The sequence below is a fragment of the Zosterops lateralis genome, assembly GCF_965231275.1.
Source record: "Zosterops lateralis genome assembly, chromosome: 27".
Classification (NCBI taxonomy): Eukaryota; Metazoa; Chordata; class Aves; order Passeriformes; family Zosteropidae; genus Zosterops; species Zosterops lateralis.
In genome coordinates this window covers 3,473,813-3,491,097 of record NC_139787.1, presented here as the reverse complement: position 1 = coordinate 3,491,097, position 17,285 = coordinate 3,473,813, and the positions used below count along the sequence as shown (strand labels likewise).

The 17,285-nt window shown below is 53.5% G+C and overlaps 1 protein-coding gene across 1 annotated transcript; it reads right to left on the bottom strand.

Annotated features, from left to right (window-relative positions):
- Window positions 1–8,421: 8,421 nt before the first annotated feature.
- LOC310919497 (low affinity immunoglobulin gamma Fc region receptor II-like) lies at window positions 8,422–12,645 on the bottom strand (the record flags this gene model as incomplete). The annotated part of the gene is made up of 6 exons (XM_083878863.1): window positions 8,422–8,505; window positions 10,449–10,537; window positions 11,396–11,473; window positions 11,763–12,029; window positions 12,264–12,432; window positions 12,583–12,645. The coding sequence occupies 6 exons, from the start codon at window positions 12,643–12,645 to the stop codon at window positions 8,422–8,424; spliced, it is 750 nt and encodes a 249-aa protein (XP_083734989.1).
- Window positions 12,646–17,285: the final 4,640 nt, after the last annotated feature.

Genomic DNA, 17,285 nt, shown 5'->3' with positions numbered 1-17,285 from the left:
CAGTGCGAGGGGACTCCTCCCTTGCAATGGGTGGCCACTGGTGACTCCTGGTGCCATCAGGACCTTCCTGATGCCCCTGGTGTGACAGGACCCCTCTGTCCCCCAGACTGGCTGGTGCTGCAGGCTACAGCACGGGCACTGCTGGAGGGGGACACGGTGACACTGCGCTGCCGAGGCTGGCAAGAAGGCACAGTCACTGGAGTACGATTTTACCACGAGGAGCAGGATTTAGGGGGGCCCCATGATGGGACCCAGATGTCCCTCTCCCCTCTGCAGCTGAACCACAGTGGCCACTACCACTGCAGGGGCTGGGTGGGGACTGTAACGCCACAGTGGAAAGAGTCGCAGCTGGTGACAGTGACAGCGCACAGTGAGTACAGGAATGGAAACAGGCAACCCCAACATCCCCCAAGGGTTTCTCCACCACTACCTGAATCCTTCATCCCTGCCTTTACCTCTCTCTGGGTCACCCAAAATTTCCCAAGTTCCTGTTGGTTTCCCCCATGACTGCTCGGTTCCCTCTCCAGATCCCTCATCCCTCTCTCTGTCCCCCCCACCCCTCCCTGGCACCCCGCACCCCTTCCAAGGTCCACACTCCACCCTCTGGTCTCCCTTCCCTCCCTGGGTCTACCCACCCCTCTCTCTAACCCCACATCATTCCCTGAGTCTCCTCAGTCTCTTGTGTGGTCCCCCATCCCTGTCCGGCACTCCCCACATTTCCATGGGGTCTCTCCATTGTCCTCAGGTCCCAACACGCCTCTCAGGATTCACTTCTTCTCACTGGGGTCCTCTGCGTTCCCCTCCAAAGCCCCCTTCTTCCCCTCCAGTCTTCCACACCCGTCCTGGGTCTCCCATCCCCCCTGTGTCCCCCCATAGGAGTCCCGCTCTCAGAGGTTTCCCTGTCAGTGCAGCCTCCCAGGGGACAGGTGGCACTGGGGGACTGCCTGGTGCTGAGCTGTGCGGTGGCCGCGGGGACAGGTCCCCTGTCCTTCACCTGGCACCGGGGGGACTTGGGTGCACTGCTGGGCACCGGCCCTCGCCTGGAGCTGCACCACGTTTGGGACAGTGACAGCAGCCAGTACCAGTGCTGGGTCAGCAATAGGGACAGCGTGGAGGAGAGTGTGGCCCTGAATGTCACTGTCCTGGGTAAGTGGGTTCTTTGGACAGGGGGTGACCCCACCCACGGCACTCCCATCCCACCTCACCAGGTGCCAGTCCTGTCTCTGTCCCTGCAGTGCCCGTGGCCAATGCCACCATCAGCCCTGGTCCCCCAGCACACCAGGTGTATCCAGGTGACCCCGTGACCCTGCGCTGCTCAGTGCAGGTGGGCTCAGCCCCTGTTACCATCACCTGGCTGCATGACAGGCAGAAGGTGGCCCAGGGCACCATCCTGGAGCTTGGGGACATCGATGTGGGACATTCAGGCACCTACCAGTGTGTGGCCATCAACCAGCTGGGACAAGATGGGCACCATGTGTTCCAGACACTCAGCCCTGAGCTGGCCCTGGAGGTGACCCCTGGCTCACCCCGGGGCACAGGTGGGTTCAAACAGGGTGCCCAGGGTGTTCAAAACCACTGGGATTCTTGGTGATTGCAATGTGTCCCCCTCTGTCCCCAGTACTGGCCACAGGGGTCAGCGAGTCTCTCCTGTTCCTGGTCCTGCTCGTGGCTGTCGTCATGGGCTGGCACCAGCAGCACTGCCTGTGTGGATGACAATGTCAGGGAATGGGGGTCACAGGGACTGGGGCGAAGGGCACCAAGAGTATGGGGGCCATAGAGTGTCACCCACAGCTCGTGACTTGGGTGAAGCTGAGCCCCCAGAGGCCTCAGATGGGGGTCCTGGGGAATTTGGGGAGCTCCTGGAGGGTAATGCAGGGATACTGGAGCTTCTGTCAGGGGATTTGGGGAAGTTTGGGGGCTCTGGGGGCTCAGGGAGTTCAAAGGGTGGTTCAAGACATTTTGGGAGGCTCAAGGGTCCCAGGGACAGTCAGGGGGCCTGAAGGTCTTCTGGGGCCCTGAGGACCCCACAGTCACCGCTGCCCCCTGCCCTTTGCAGCCCTCAGGATGCAGCAAGAAAGGTGAGTGGGAAGCTCCACGTCTGACTCCCCATTTTACCCTCACCCCAAACCCCCTTCACTGCCACAGACACCCCATTATCCCCGCAGGGCCCCCCAGGATCCCTCAGCGCCTCCACAGGAGGGGGAGGTGCTGTACACCCACGTTGTGAGCACCGAGCACTCAGGGAGTGAGTACAGGGTTGGGGAAACAGTGACATGACACCCATGAGTGTCACCCCCCACCCAGGTCCCCAAACCTGGTGTCTCTCACAGGGCCCCCCCGTGCCACATTCCCCCAGGTGACCTACGTGGAGCTGCCGGGACCCCACAGGCGACAGAGGGACTCCAGTGACATCTACGAGAATGTTCTGTGACACTTGGGGATGCTGCGGGTACTGGAGGTCCCTGTCCGAGGGCACCCCCCGTGTGTGCCCCCCCCCCCCCCCCCAGCTTTTGTGGGTGCCCACTGTGCCCAGGGTTTCCCAGACCTCCCCATTCCACCACTCCCAGTGCTCCCTGTACCCCCAGGGGCTCCCCATTCCCTTCCCACTTCCCAGGGGGCACAGGACCCTTGTCCCTCCCATTGCACCCAAAATGCAGCTTTTTCATTACACCTGGAGAAATGGTTTTTGTTTGTTCAGCTGTGCCAGATCAACTCAGACAGAGGAGGGTCCTGGTCAGGTTGTTGAACAGATCGGTGTGGGATTTGCAGAGATATGAGAACAGGAATAAGAGTTGTTTACTAGAATATATATAACAAGACAAACAAACAACAACACTGGCAGCAAGAACAAACAAAAGCACAAACCCAGTCCCAGCCCTCTCTGGGCTGCAGGCACTTCCCCTGCAGTGCAGTTCCGGGCACAGCCAGCAGGGGCGCTGGTGGCTCCCGGCTGGGCAGGGCAGGTGCGATGATTCCCCCGCGGCTGCAGGGGGCGCTGTGGCGCCAGCTCGGCTGTCTCCCTCCATGGTTAATGGAGACTCAGCCGGCGGGAGAGGGAGAGAAGCTTCCTTCCCTCACTGCTGGGACTGGGGGGCAGCCAGGAACGGTGCCACTCCGGATGGCAAAATGGGCTGCAGCAGGAACCCTCAGAGTGGCAGCTGGAATGGTGAGGGGAGGCACATCCCAGGGCGTCAAAGGAAATGTAGCCAAAACTTGGAAGCTGTAACGGGAGCTGCTGGGTTGGAATGGAACAGGGGGTGTAGGGTTAAAGTTTACCAAAAAGTCTGAAGCGGTGGCAGAAAACAGTGGAGCTGGGCAGCCACAGCCGAGCTCCTGCAAACAGCTGCCGCACGCAGCCAGGAGACACGCCCTCTGGGAAGGGCGAGGGGCTCTGGATGCCGGGTTCTCCCCTGAGGCACCTGAGAATATGGTGAGGGTCCTTTCCAGTGAGATTGGGAGTTGAAAAGGTCCCAGTTCAAGGGCTGCCTTTATGAACAAAACCTCACTCGTGGTAGGAGAAGCAGTGAATGATGGAACTCAGCAGTGGCAGCCAATTGTCCCCAGAGCAACAGCAGCACTGTCCCACCTCCGGTTCCAGGAGCAAGAGTGAGAGAGGATCCGAGCCCAGCCCCTCAAGCCCAGCCAAAATCTCACAGTAAGTCTGCCCTTCCCAAAAGAAGTTGATCCTTCACGCTCAGCAGCCCCACAGCAGAAGAGTCCTGGGAAAGCCCAAGCCACAGAATGAGCTTTGGAATTGCCTCTCTCTCCACAGCAGCTCTGCCAAAGCCCAGCAATGCCCTTAGCGCTCCCTGAAATCCCCTCTCCTGAGAAAACCAGTGCCAAGGATTCTTTGGGCAGATTCTGATACCATAGAAGGCAAATGTGTGATATCACAGAGCTGGCTGGGACATCACAGCATGCTTTACAACATCACAGAGCACCCTGTGTTATCACAAAGCAGATTGTGACTTCAAAGAGTGGTTTGTGATATCACAGAGCAGCTGTGTATGTCCTCACACAACAGTTCTGATGTCACAGAGCAGATGGTGACACCATAGGATGGTTTTGTGACACCATATAATGCACTCTGACATCACAGGATGGCACTGTGACATCATAGATGGGGCTGTGTCATCACAGAGGGAGCAGGCTGTGATGTCACAGGAGGGCTTTGAGGTCACTGCATTGGTCACTCTGCCCCACTCCCCTCTCCAAGCTCCCCCCAGAGAAGTCCCCCCATGCTGCTCATGAGCAGCGTCCCCTGTCCCCCTGGGTCCTCTCCTGCCCCCAGCACGACAGCCTCCCCCAGAGGATGTTCCACAAGATCAATCTCCGCAGCCTGACATGGGGATGGGGGACTGGGGCCATGGATGAGGTGGGACAGGGGAACAGGGACCCCCCAGCAGCATTCCTGTCTCACCCCTGGGGGGACCCTGGGCCAGGGCTCCTTCCCCCAGATCTACAAAGGCACCAGACAGGACCAGGATGAGGAGGACAGACCCCACCAGCCCCCAGTGGTGCTCGAGGTCATGGACAGCAGCCACCACAAGGGCCTTCAGGGGAGGGCCTTTCACAGCACCATCCCCCCAGCTGTCCTGTATCCCTGTCTGCTGACTCTCAGGCATCCATATCCTACATCTCCCACATCTCCATGTCCCACAGCCCCCACACACCCACATCCCATGGATCCCATGCATCCACACCCCACAGCTCCCAATGCATCCACCTCCCTCAGCTCTCATGTATTCCTGCTGGTCCCACCAGCTGGCACCAGCCCAGCCCAGTGTGTGGAGCCACACTGAGGGTCCTCATCCCTCTTCCCCCCAGTCAGAAGAAGGAGAAAATCACCCACAAGAATGTCTCTGCTAAGAAGGTGCTGCTGGCAGTGCTGAGATCAGCCACTGCCTGCCTGAGTCTGCAGAAGGAACAACCCCTCCCTCCCTCTCTCCCTCCCTCCCTTCCCTTCCTTCCCTTCCTTCCCTGCCTGCCTGCCTTCCTTTCCTGCCTTCCTGCCTTCCTGCCTGCCCTCCCCTCTCCAGACTCCTAGGATGTTCTGGGCAGGGGGGAGTGGGGATGGCAGAGATGGAATGGACAAGGTTCCTGGGTTGAGACAAGGACCAGGAGAGATCACTCATCAAGTCCTGTTAGGGGCAAAACAGTGTCAGAATTAGGGATATTAATTGAATTCATTGCTGGCAAAATCAAAGCAGGATAAGAAGTCGAAAAACCCTTCAATACACCTTCCCTCTGTTATAAATAACTATGTCATCATTGGCTTTTCTTATTATATTGGCTTTTGTAAATTAGTTTTATATAATACGTAATGTAATCACTTTTAAACTGCTTTTGGTATAGTATAGTTTGTCAGCCTTTTTACCCTAATCCCTGTGTAGATTCTATATTTTAGTGTGGTAAATATATTTTGGTTTAGGCTCTCACAAACCATCAAAATAGAGGATGTGTGCATTGCAATATAACATTAACTGTCGCAGAAGTATCTAATGCCTTGATTTGTGTAACTAACTGACAATGGTGAGAATAACTCACATGATTTTGTGAAATAGCTAATGTTGATTTAATCTACTGGTGGAGTGTGTTATCTGTATGATAAGATAACATTGAAAAGAACCAAGTAAATAAACATCGAAAGAAAGAATGCAAAGGGGAATTTACCACTGACTCCTGAGTTACCAAGATCTGTCAAACCACAGAACAGGGGCCTTGTGAGGATATAATAAACATGTATTTCATCTGCAGTATCACATTGTAGTAGTTTTAGGTTTGCCAATTTCTGTATCTGAGGTACAGCACCAATTAGTGTAGTAGTTTGAGTGCTGACTAGAATGATTTACTTCTTCTTCTGCTGTGAGATAAGATTAGGAGAAAAGCAAAGCAGGCTCAAAACCTAAAAGGTTCTAAAGACAGGTTTATTAAAAAACGACAGGAGAGAGAAAAAAGTTATTAAGAATCAGAATAGAAACTTCAAAACACTTCCTCTCTTCCCCACAAACTCCTTTCTTTCTCTCTGACAACACGCAGAAAAAACAAAACTTAGACTTTAGGTCAGTTACTACCTCTAAAATAGTGTTTCGTCAGTTCCCTCAGAGAGAGAAGTCTCTTTTGGTCTGCCATGGAAACTTCCCCACAAGAAAGAACAGTTCTCTTGTGGCTTTTTCATTCTCACAAAAGCAGCTGCCCAGGACTCTGCATTTGTGAAGTCCCTCCCATATCACGCAGCCTTCCCACAGCTGCATAATGGGCCATGGAAACTCATGGGGCACCATTTTAAAGATGAGCAGTTCAAAAGCAAAGGTTTTCTTCATCTCTAGGAACAGAGATCTTTTCCTGGGGGCAGATCTACATCTTCATCACATCTCTCTGTCTCTGTTCAAGCTTCTCATAAGATCACAAATACTTCAGTATTTACTTAGTTCACTACAAACACCTTTGCTCAGATCTACAATTTGAATACTCTCATCTCCCCATCCACGACTTAGAGGGATATTTCAGTATATCACAGACTTTTAACGTGACTTACAAAAGAATTTCAACCTAAAACCAAGGCATCTTCTCATTCTCTTACCATCTAAGATTCAACTCCTCCTTCACTGACTTTGAGGTCTTCATATTGTCTCTCTACGTGGCTTCACTCTGTCCTTTTGTCTCACTTAATAGAGGATTAGTGCTTTGCAAGTCCCATCTGTGCACAGAAAGAGTTACCATTCTCCCAGCTCTGCAGGGGCCGTGATGGTTCTCCCGGGCAGGGGCCGAAGGTGGTAAATTCAGGCCGTGCCGGGGCTGGGCCAGGATCTCAGGGGTTCTGGCTGCATTCAATTTTCAGCTGTGGGGCCACTCTGCACGGCTGCAGAGCTGCCCCTGCTCTTGGCCGCCAGATCTCTGGAGCTGCTGGGGCCTCTCCCTCCGCAAGGGCTCTTGGTGACGGTGGCTGGAGCTGTTCCTAGCAAAGAATTCTCCCAAAGCCGCGCTGGGGGGCTTCCCCCCCTTGCTCTGCCTGGCAGCGCTGGGGGCCCGGCCCGGCCCTGCGAGGCCTCCCGGGGCCGCCATGGGGGCGGCTTTAGCGGCAGGATGTCAGCAGCCGCTGGAGGCCCGATCCGGCCGGGACGGGGCATTCTCTCCTCCCCTGCCCTGCCCGGGAGCCGCCGGGCCCGGCCCTGCCAAGGCTACAGCAGCGGCAGGGCCCGGCCAGGCCGCACCAGGCCCGGGGGCCACGCGGCGGAGCGGGGCCGACCCCGCCGGCACCTGGTGACCTCTGCCCAGGCGGGAAGGGAAGAGAACTTTTCCCGGGATTCTTCTGATTTCAACCTCTGTGGCCACAGAGGCGTATCTGGCTCTTGAATTGGTTTCACAGGTTGTCGCTATTCAAAGCTAATCACTGATTCTTTTTGCCACAGCTTTTCTTCAATCCATGCAAAACCAGCACAGGTATGTACTTTAAGAAAATGAGGCATGGGTGAAACCCAGCAAAAGAATTCCTGGAACATGTAAACTCAAAAGAATGTTTGAATATGTATAATCTTCTTGAATGTTGTAATATATTGTACGCAATAATTAGTGAAAAAAAAAAAAAAAGAAATTTATAACTTCATCATTTGAGTGACTAAAGTCAGTGACAAATGATTTGCATCAGGAAAGAGGGATTCACCAAGCAGGGATAAGCTGTCTACAAAAACGTTTATTCAAAACAATTTTTTCCATCTGGCAAGGCCCCAGTGATATACATTCAATATGCACCAACGATAAGATAATATTCATCACTCAAAGATGTTTATTCCAGAACAAGAATTCCAGGAAACTTTTCGTCAGACCGGCAGCAAGAAAAGGAAAATGCATGAATATGCTAAAAGAATATGATCAACAAGAGGAGCAAAGAGACCCGCTCCGCTCAGCAAAAAACGTATAAAACAGCACCCTGTGAAACCAGGAGTGGTGAACCACAGGGATTTGAAACGATAAGAGTTCAAATCTGGTTCACCCAGTGCTGATCGCCTGGCTCGGCACTGCGTAGCTTGTGGCTTTTCCAAAAACTTTGAGTATTTAATAAATTCTCTTTAATTATTAAATTGGCTAATTCATTTATAACAAATAGGTTTTTCACCAATACAATGAAAGGTACATAAGAAGAATTGTTATAGATAACTGTGTGCCTCTGGCAGTTTCCAAGCACTCACCCGCTGTTTGCTGCCCTTTTAGCCTTTATTAAACATGTAAAAATTTTAAAGGGTGAGCCTTGTTTCTCACACAGTTTAATCAAAAAGATTTTTTGAATTTTGGGTACAATAGGAGGGAAAAGGGTCATGTGCCTGCCCAGCACTGGGTTGGGGAATGAGGAGTCCCATGGGGTGCAGAGAAGAGGAAGAAGGGACCACTGAGGTGAATCGATGCCCCCCAGTGCTCCCAGTGTCACAGCACGTTCTCGTAGATGTCATGGGGGTCCTGCTGTCCCCCGTGGGGTCCTGGAAGTGCCACGTTGGTCACCTGTGGATCCTGAGGTGGGGCAGGGCCACAGGAAAAGCGAGGGGCCCTGAGAGTGACAGCGGCTGAGGGGGCACTGTGGGGCAGTGGAGGATCCCACACATGGGCAGCCACAAGTGTGTCCCCTCCACTGCTCCTGTGAGTGCCCAACACTCACCGGTAGGTGGGCACAAGTGGGGGTCACATGTGAGGCTGCACAGGGCACCCAGAGCTCCCCATGACCCCAGAACCCACAAGGGCTTCCCCACCCCTCTTTCACTACCACGACTGGCTCCTCTTTCCACATCCAAGTGCTCCCAGCACCCTCAGAGCCTTCCCCATTCCCTCCCCACAGTGCTCCCAGTACCCCCAGGGGCTCCCTATTTTCCCTCCCAATGCCTCTCCATTGCTCCCAGTAGATCCAGGTGTTTCCCATTCTGTCTCCCAGTACCCCTGTACTCCCAGGGGCTCTGCAATCCCCCTCTCAGCCCTCCAAGAACACCCACGACTCCTTGTCTCTCCTCCCAGTGCCAGGGGAACACAGGACTCATTTCCCTGGTATTTGTACCAAAATGCGGCTTTTTGGTTAAACTGGCAGAAATGGTGTTTCTTTGTTCAGCTCTGTCAAGTTTTAGGAATGGGAACACCCACAGGGCCTTTGTGACATCATCGTGTGGGGAACATGGCAGAGGAAGTGTTTGGGAAAGGGGAGAAGAGAATCCAGAGCCTCCTGAAGGCTGCTTTGGCCATCAGAGCAATGAAGGCACAGGGCCCTGCCAGGTTCCTCTGGTGGAGGAAACATGCTGGGGGAAGGGTCCGGGCTTTGTTCCTTGTTAGGGGCATTCCCTGGAAATCATTCCTTTTGTGACCCTTTGGATTCTGAAGCTTGTTGCTGTTGGTTTTGTTCTCTCATTGCTGTTTGCAGGAAATTGTTCTTCTCTCAGCCCTTTGGGACCTTTGCCTTTTCTGTCTCCACTGGCAGGGGGAGGGACAGCAGCCCCTGTTTTTAGTGTCCGCCCAGAATTGGAGGCTGCAAGAAAAAGGAGGTGGTGACCTTGGGGACCCCGAGACCCTGAACATTGCTGGGACTGAGGCAGATCCAACCACCCATGGGATCCCGGATCCCTAAATTCTCAAGGGAGCCCTGATTCCCACTGGATGCTGGATTCCCCCTGGACACTCCAAGCACCTCTGAAACCACCTAGAACTTCTGCACAATCACAGTGCAACCAAACACCCCTGATGGCCCCGACCCTCTGAGCTCCCAGAACCCCAAGCCCGCCAAGGAGGGGCACCCCCCAAAATCCCACAGGACCCCAGAAAGATCCCAGACATCCCTGCATGGCCCTCCAAGAGTTCCCCAAACCCTCCAGGAGCTCCCAATGCCACCCCAATGTTCCTCAAAGCCCATCTAGAGATGCCTCTAGAAGGCAACCAAGACCCTCCAAATTCCTCCCAAATCACGACCCCCAGCTGAGGTCACTGTGGGCTCAGTTTCCCCCAGCTCAGGGCCCCTGGGTGCTTCCCTGTCTCTGCCCCCACTCTCGGGGCTTCCCCTCACTCTGGGCCCCCCATCCCACACCATTGTCACCGACCTCAGTAGTGCCAGCAGTGACAGCCCCCGATGACAGCCAGGAGCAGGACCAGGAACAGGAAGGTCCTGCCGACATTCACAGCCACTGCTGGGGACAGAGCGGGACACACTAAGGTCACCTTGAACCCCAGGGGTCCTGAACAACCCAGTGACCCCTTGTGACCCTACCTGTGACCCAGGGTGAGCCAGGGGTCACCTCCAGGGCCAGCTCAGGGCTGAGTGCCCAGAAGACGTGGTGCCCGTCCTGTCCCAGCTGGTTGGTGGCCACGCACTGGTAGGTGCCCAAATGTCCCACATCGACGTCCCCAAGCTCCATGACAGGACCCTGGGCCACCTCCTGCCCATTGTGCAGCCAGGTGAAGGTGACAGGGGCTGAGCCCACCTGCACCGAGCAGCGCAGGATCACGTTGTCACCTGTGTGCACCTGGTGTGACAGGGGCCCGGGGGTGATGTTGGCATTGGCCACAGGCACTGCAGGGACACAGATGGGGTTGGCACCTGGCAAGGTGGGATGGGATGCTGTGGTTAGGATCACCCTGAGCCTGAGAGTCCTGCTCACCCAGGATGGTGACATTTACTGGGACACTCTCGACCACACTGTCCCCATCACTGACCCAGCAGTGATAGTGGCCGGTGTCATTGTCCCCAGTGTGCTGCAGCTCCAGGTGGGGGCCAGTGCCCAGTGGAGCTGCTGAGCCCCCCTGGTGCCAGGAGAAAGACAGGGGACCTGTCCCCACAGCCACCGCACAGCTCAGCACCAGGAGCTCCCCAAGTGCCAACTGTCCTCCGGGGGGCTGTGCCCACAGGGACACCCCTGAGACTGGGACCCCTGCAGGTGTGGGAGACACTAGGTGACAGTGAAGGGACCCTTGGGGGGTTGGAGTGGGGCAAAGAGACCCCAGTGAAGAACAAGGGGTGCAGAGCTGGTACGGGACTGGAAAGCAATCCCAAGGAATCATGAGAGGTCCAGGCTGGTGCCACGTGGGGAAGGGGATGGTCCCCAGGAAGGGTGTAGGGGCCCAGGGAGGGGATGGTGGGACCTGGGGACTGTGGGGGGAGATCAAAGAAGGCTTGGGGCACCCAGGGACAGATGAAAGGACCCAGTGACAGATGGGAGGACACAGAGGGAGAGCCGTGCAATGATGGGGAGACGTGGAAAAAGTTTTCAGGAAACATTGGGGTACTCAGATAGGGATGGGGGATCCCATGAGAGATCAGGGAAAAGAAAGGGGACTTGTGACAAGGATGGGGAGTCTTGGCAGTAATGGGGGTCCCCAGGCAGAGCACAAAAAGGGTGTGGGGGCTTCCCGTGCCCATCCCCGCACTCACTGTACACTGTGATGGGGAGCCGGATGCTGCTCTTCTGCACGGCCCCCCCCTCGGAGTGCACCTGGCAGCTGTAATTCCCTGAGTGGGAGACCCCCACGGCGGGCACCAGGAGCTGTGGGGACCTCTGCGGACCCCCCACCAACTGCCCGTCCCGGTAGAAGAGGTGCAGGAGGGTGGGTGGTGGCTGCAGGGGGCTGGGGGTGCTGAGGCAGCTGAGATTGAGGGGGGAACCCTCAGTGAGCTCGGGGGGACCCTCCAGCACCGGCATCAGGAACAGCTCTGGGAAGGAGAGAGAGGGGGATTTGTTACCCCGAGTCCTTGGGAAGGGGCTGTGGGGGTGTCGGGGTGGCAGCTGTGGGGGGCTCACCATGCACTGTTACTGTCATAGGAGCTGACTCCTTCCAGCCCCGGGATATCTCAGAGTCCACCCAGCCCCTGCAGCGGTAGCGACCGCTGTGGTGCAGCTGCAGGGGGGAAAGGGACATCTCTTTCCCATCCCTAAGCAGCTGCAGTTCCTTCTCCTCGTGGTAGAAGGACACCCATCTGAGCGAACTGTCCTGCCAGCTCCGGCAGCGCAGTGTCATCCTGTCCCCATTCAGCAGCACCCACGCCGGCACCTGCCGCACCAACAGATCTGGGGGATAGGTGGGACACCGGGGGGGACCCGATGTCACATCAGGTCACACCCAGTGCACCAGGGGTCTTCAATTCCACAAACAGGGTCCCCTTGCACTGGAATGCTCTGGGATGTCCCTAGAGGAGGGATGGTCTCTCGTCACACCAGGAGCATGACCCATGGAGCTGAGCCCACCCAGAGCCCTCAGGGTCCCCGCAGGTGCCAGACTGGGGACACCCAAACCCCCCTCACCATCTGAGACTTTCACAGGGGGGCTGCGCCCAGTGCCAGGTAGGTCACACATGTAGGTGCCACTCTCGCTGACAACGAACTTATTCCCGAACTCCTGCCCCCAGCGCTGCCCATCCTTGTACCAGGTGGTGGCACCGGCGGTCCCCGAGCCCTGGCAAGTCAGTGTCACCTGGTCCCACAGCACAGCCGGCCTCCAGGGGGACTCCACCAGGAGCTGGGTGGTCTGGGCACCTGTGGGTGACAGGGGACACCAGCCTCCCAGGGCCAGCACAGGGCTGGGGACAGTTGGGTGGGGACATGGCATCCCATGAGGACTCACCAATGAGGCCGAGGGTCTGGGCTGGAAGGGAGAAGGGATAGGGCTGGGAGGTGGTGGCACCATGGGGCCAGCAGCACCCAGGGCTTGGGTTGTGGCATTGTCCCCAAACTATCCCTGTGGGGACACTGGTTTGGCATGGACCTTTCAGGAACTGGGACATCATGGCTACCACAATCTAAGGCAGAACATGAGGACATTGTGGACATCCCAAAAATGAGGACACCCTGACCACCTCATCCTGGCACAGGTCACCCACACCAGCCCCACAGCCTCTGTCCCCATGGCCCATCTGCATCGTACTTGTCCCATTCTCCCTGTGCCGGCATCTCTGTGCCCCTGTCCCTGTGCCCACAGCTACACCAACCCCATGATGCCTCTCCACACTCTTGCCCTCCATTATTGACCCTCCAGTCCTGTATCCCCACATCCAGAAACCAAACATTCTTTCCAAGAGGTTCCAAAGGGCTGCACGTTTTGTTCAGGAAAGAGGGTCCCGTCAGGTTGTTGAGCAAGTGGGTGCGGGATTCACAGAATCTTCTTCTGGGGCTCTCTCAGCCCAGTCGTGACAGGGACAAAATGATCAATTGCTGCATTTCCGGACTGGTTCCCTTACAGCTGCCCCTGCAGGGGCTGTTTCCAGCCAGCCCTGCTCTGAAAACCATCAAAGGCCCTCACAGAGCCACTGCTTGGGCTCCCATTGGCTTTTGTGCTTCTTGCACAGGCCTCAGCAAACCACAGCCACACCTTTTCCTGCCACAGAATTCTCACCTTTGCAGCAGCTCTGAAGCTGCCAGAATCAAAGCCAAGGGGGCAGGGGGGACCCTCAGGTCCTGGCTGCCAGCTGGGGCTGGCCAGAGCAGGGCTGGCCAATGCCCATCCCTGTGCACTGGAGCTGGGCCATGGCTGGGCCCCACACTTGGATGAGCACTGGCTTCAAGGAGGAGGAGTTGGGGAGCTCCTTCCTGCCTGGGGCTCCATTCCCGAGCTTCTCTTGCCGGCTCAGATCCTGCAGGGGACCAGCAAGAATGGAGAAATCTGCACCTACGCAGATCCACCATCCCCCGTAGGACTGGACCCCCCCAGGATGTGTCACTACCAGATCAGGGATGTTGGAAAGAGGGAGACTGACTCAACTGATGTTGATCAATCAGGCTCAATTGTATTTGTTTTCTTGCTTACATTTACATTCTAAATAATTAGTTCATACATATTGCAAAAGCCAAGCTCCTGATTGGTAGTGACTACACAATAGCTTACTTCATGTTATATCAGCATATTGCAACAGTTGTATCGCCTTGTAATGTTCAGTTCCTCTTTTCTCATTATTTAAGTTTCTCTCCCTCATCCTCATGCTGGCCTTGTCCTAGCTTCTAGTTACAATATTAGTCTAAGAGCTATTGTGTCCCTTATCCTCTACCCATTCCTCAGCTATCTTCTCCACAATTCCCCCTTTTTCTTTACTGGTTGCAAGTACTTGGGACTGACAACGAAAAAAGCAAGCAAACACCAATCTCACACATAGAATGACAATTAAAATTATAAGCAAAAATCGTAGCTCTTTTTTTAAAAGCTGAGTTAGCCATGGTGTTAGACCAAAAGTTTATAGCGGCTCTGTTCTGAAGGACTGCGTGTCTCAGGCTGTTTACGTCCTGAGTGAGTGCTGATATGACCTTCGTAGTTACATTTGCCTGCTTTATAGCCCAACATGCAAGTTTATTGACACTAATGCATGAGCTGTGCCAACTCCAGGGGTTATAGATGCAAAAATATGAGCTGCAGGACCCCATAATTCTACTTTGTCATCACAATTATTATCAAGGGCCTGTAAAGATCGTCGTTGCCATACCTGAGTGCTATTGATCAAAGAGGGCAGTGCATGGCAGTCAGGGGCAAATAATGTAAGCTGACCTAGATAACAGGGACCTCCTATAACTGCTTTAGGTATTCTTTGCCATGCTCTATCCCCATAGATCAGGAAAATTCCTGCTGGCAATGATTTCGCCGTATTATTGTTCCAAATCCTGTTTCTGTTACTGCTGGCTATTACACCATATGCCCCAAGCCCTTGGTGATCATTCCTGTTACCATAGTACCCATTTCCTTGATAGCTGTATCCCTGAACATGAGAGGACACATTGGTCCAGGTTGCCCCATCCTAGCAAAACAAGCACAAAGATCATCTCAGTCATTTTCTGGAATTGCCTACCTTCTGGGGACACCTATTGTTTTACCACAGCAAGTAGCACAAATCTTTGAGCGTGCAGCAGCAAGCAAGCGTACAGCGTGATGCTTTATCTCCCAGCGGACTCCGGCTATTATTCTTTGTTCTGGAGACTCAAACAACTGGCTTGCCAAGTGGGCGGGAAGCCCTGTATCTTTTTCTAGTGCAGTAACGGGTGTCTCCCTGCAGTACCGATCAAAGCACAAGTAACAAATTCGATCAAACAATACCACTTGGTTAACCCACACCTTACGACTGCATCCAACAAGTCCAACAACACTTCCAATCTTTACAAATTAAGCAATGTTCTGTCGTAGTTTTTCTATCAAAGGTAGATGAGAGGACCCACTGCAGTTCTCCGATCCCTCCAGGGGATGTAATTTGATCTATAGCTTGGTCTACTCACTCATTTATTTGCCCTTTGAGGCTATCCAATATCGGTCTCAGCATGATTAATATCTTTGTTTTAATTCTCTCGTAGTCCTCTGACTGCTCATTCAGAAATTCTGCCATAATATAGTCTGGCATTTCTTGCTGGGATCCATTGTGAGCCTGTGGGGGTAGAAACACACAGATAACCACGCCCCCAGAACAGCACTTTTGCTGGTTCCAGCCAAATGTCTGTTTTAGGATCTTTGTATTTAACCCATACATCAGTTTGATATTCCTTATCAGGGCCTTTAGCATGCCTCACAGCTGCTGGCTCCTTTAAATCTCCAAACACACACACATGATTTATTACAAATAACACAGTGGTCAATTTCTGCTGTAAATCTGTCACTGTCTCCTGTTTCTTTAAATATGCTTTAAGCATTCCGTGTGTGCGCTCTACCACAGCCTGCCCAGTGGGCGAGTGAGGAATGCCTGTTTTATGTTCCACGCCCCAAGTTTGCAGGAAGGTTGTGACACAAGAGCTAGTATATGAAGGGCCGTTATCAGTTTTTATTGTCTTCGGCACTCCCATGACTGCAAAGCAGGCAGTAAGATGTCGCAGTACATGACTGGCCCGTTCTCCTGCCTGAGCTGTAGCCCATACATACTTGCTATATGTGTCCACTGTAACATGCACATATTTTAGTCTACCAAATGATGGAATATGAGTAACATCCATTTGCCATACTTCATTTGGTCCCTGTCCCCGGGGGTTGACTCCCACTCCTATACTGACCCCTCCATTGTGGTAACTACAAATAGGACAAGCTTTTACTGTATCAGTAGCCTCCGTTGAGGTTATCTTAAATGCTCGCATCAACCCCTTGGCATTCTGATGGAATATAGCGTGTGACTCCCTAGCTTGGTTCTGGGGTGGCAGGGGTGGTGTTCCTGCTACTGCAACCAGCTTATCAGCTCTATCATTTCCTTCGCCTAACCCAATGTCCCACTTATGACTGCGAATGTGAATAACTGCATAGGGGTGTGTTCTTGTCTGAATTGCCAATCTTAATTGAATGAGAAGGTTCCCTAGTCTCTTGTTATCTATTTGTCTTATTTCTGAACCCTCAATTCTCTGCACTATCCCAGCAACATATAACGAATCTGTAACAATGTTCACCGGTTCTGACAAATTTGTCATGACCCATACAACAGCTGACAATTCCAAAGTTTGTAAAGAATCCCCCTCTTCAGCAGGCAATATTACTTCTTGCCATTCATTTCCCTGCTGCCATGTAATAGCAGCTTTTTGTGACCTTTTCCCAGCATCTGTGAAAACTGTGATTGCTTCTGGGATGGGCTGTTTACTCCGCAGAGGTTTGCTCAGCCACTGTTGTTCTCCCACCCATCGCAAGGGTGGGGGCCACTTTACCGTTGTCACAACTGTGGCCCCTCCTCCCAGCAGAGCAAGGCCCACCTCCTCATGATTTTCAATGTACCATTGCAGTGTATCTCGAGCTATTGGCAACAGAATAGTGCCTGGTTCATTCCCCGTAATCTGTCGAGCACGCTGTCTACCTTTATGGATAAGAACTGCCAACATTTCTGATTTTTGAAAAACAGTTTTACATTGTTGTAGGGGTGGCTGTAACCATTCTAATACCCGAATGTCTTTCTCCTCTCCCCTATTCTCCCCCTTTTTCTTTAATTGCTGAACAAGGGCTCTAAGAAGATGGTGTTTCCCGAGCCATATAGCCAGATCAATAGGCAGGAGAGGGTCACGGCGAGAAGTACTGCCTTGCTGAATGATTTCAGCAAACCAAGAGCAATATTCCCATTGTGCTGTTGTCTCATTTTGCCAATGAGAAACGTAACTTTTCCACGCTTCTCATGGATTGGAAGACGTGGCAGGTGATAAACACAAACTATCTTGACCAGATTGATTAACCTAAGTGACCTACATGTTTTGCTTTTCGTCTATTTTTGGTAGCTCTGTGAGCCCAGTGGCAACAACACATATCCCAATCAGCAGGATCCACCTGATGCATATGAAGTATCTCCACCCCATATTTGCAGGTTGTCTGCAATATGCGAGTAGCCTTTTGTGCCA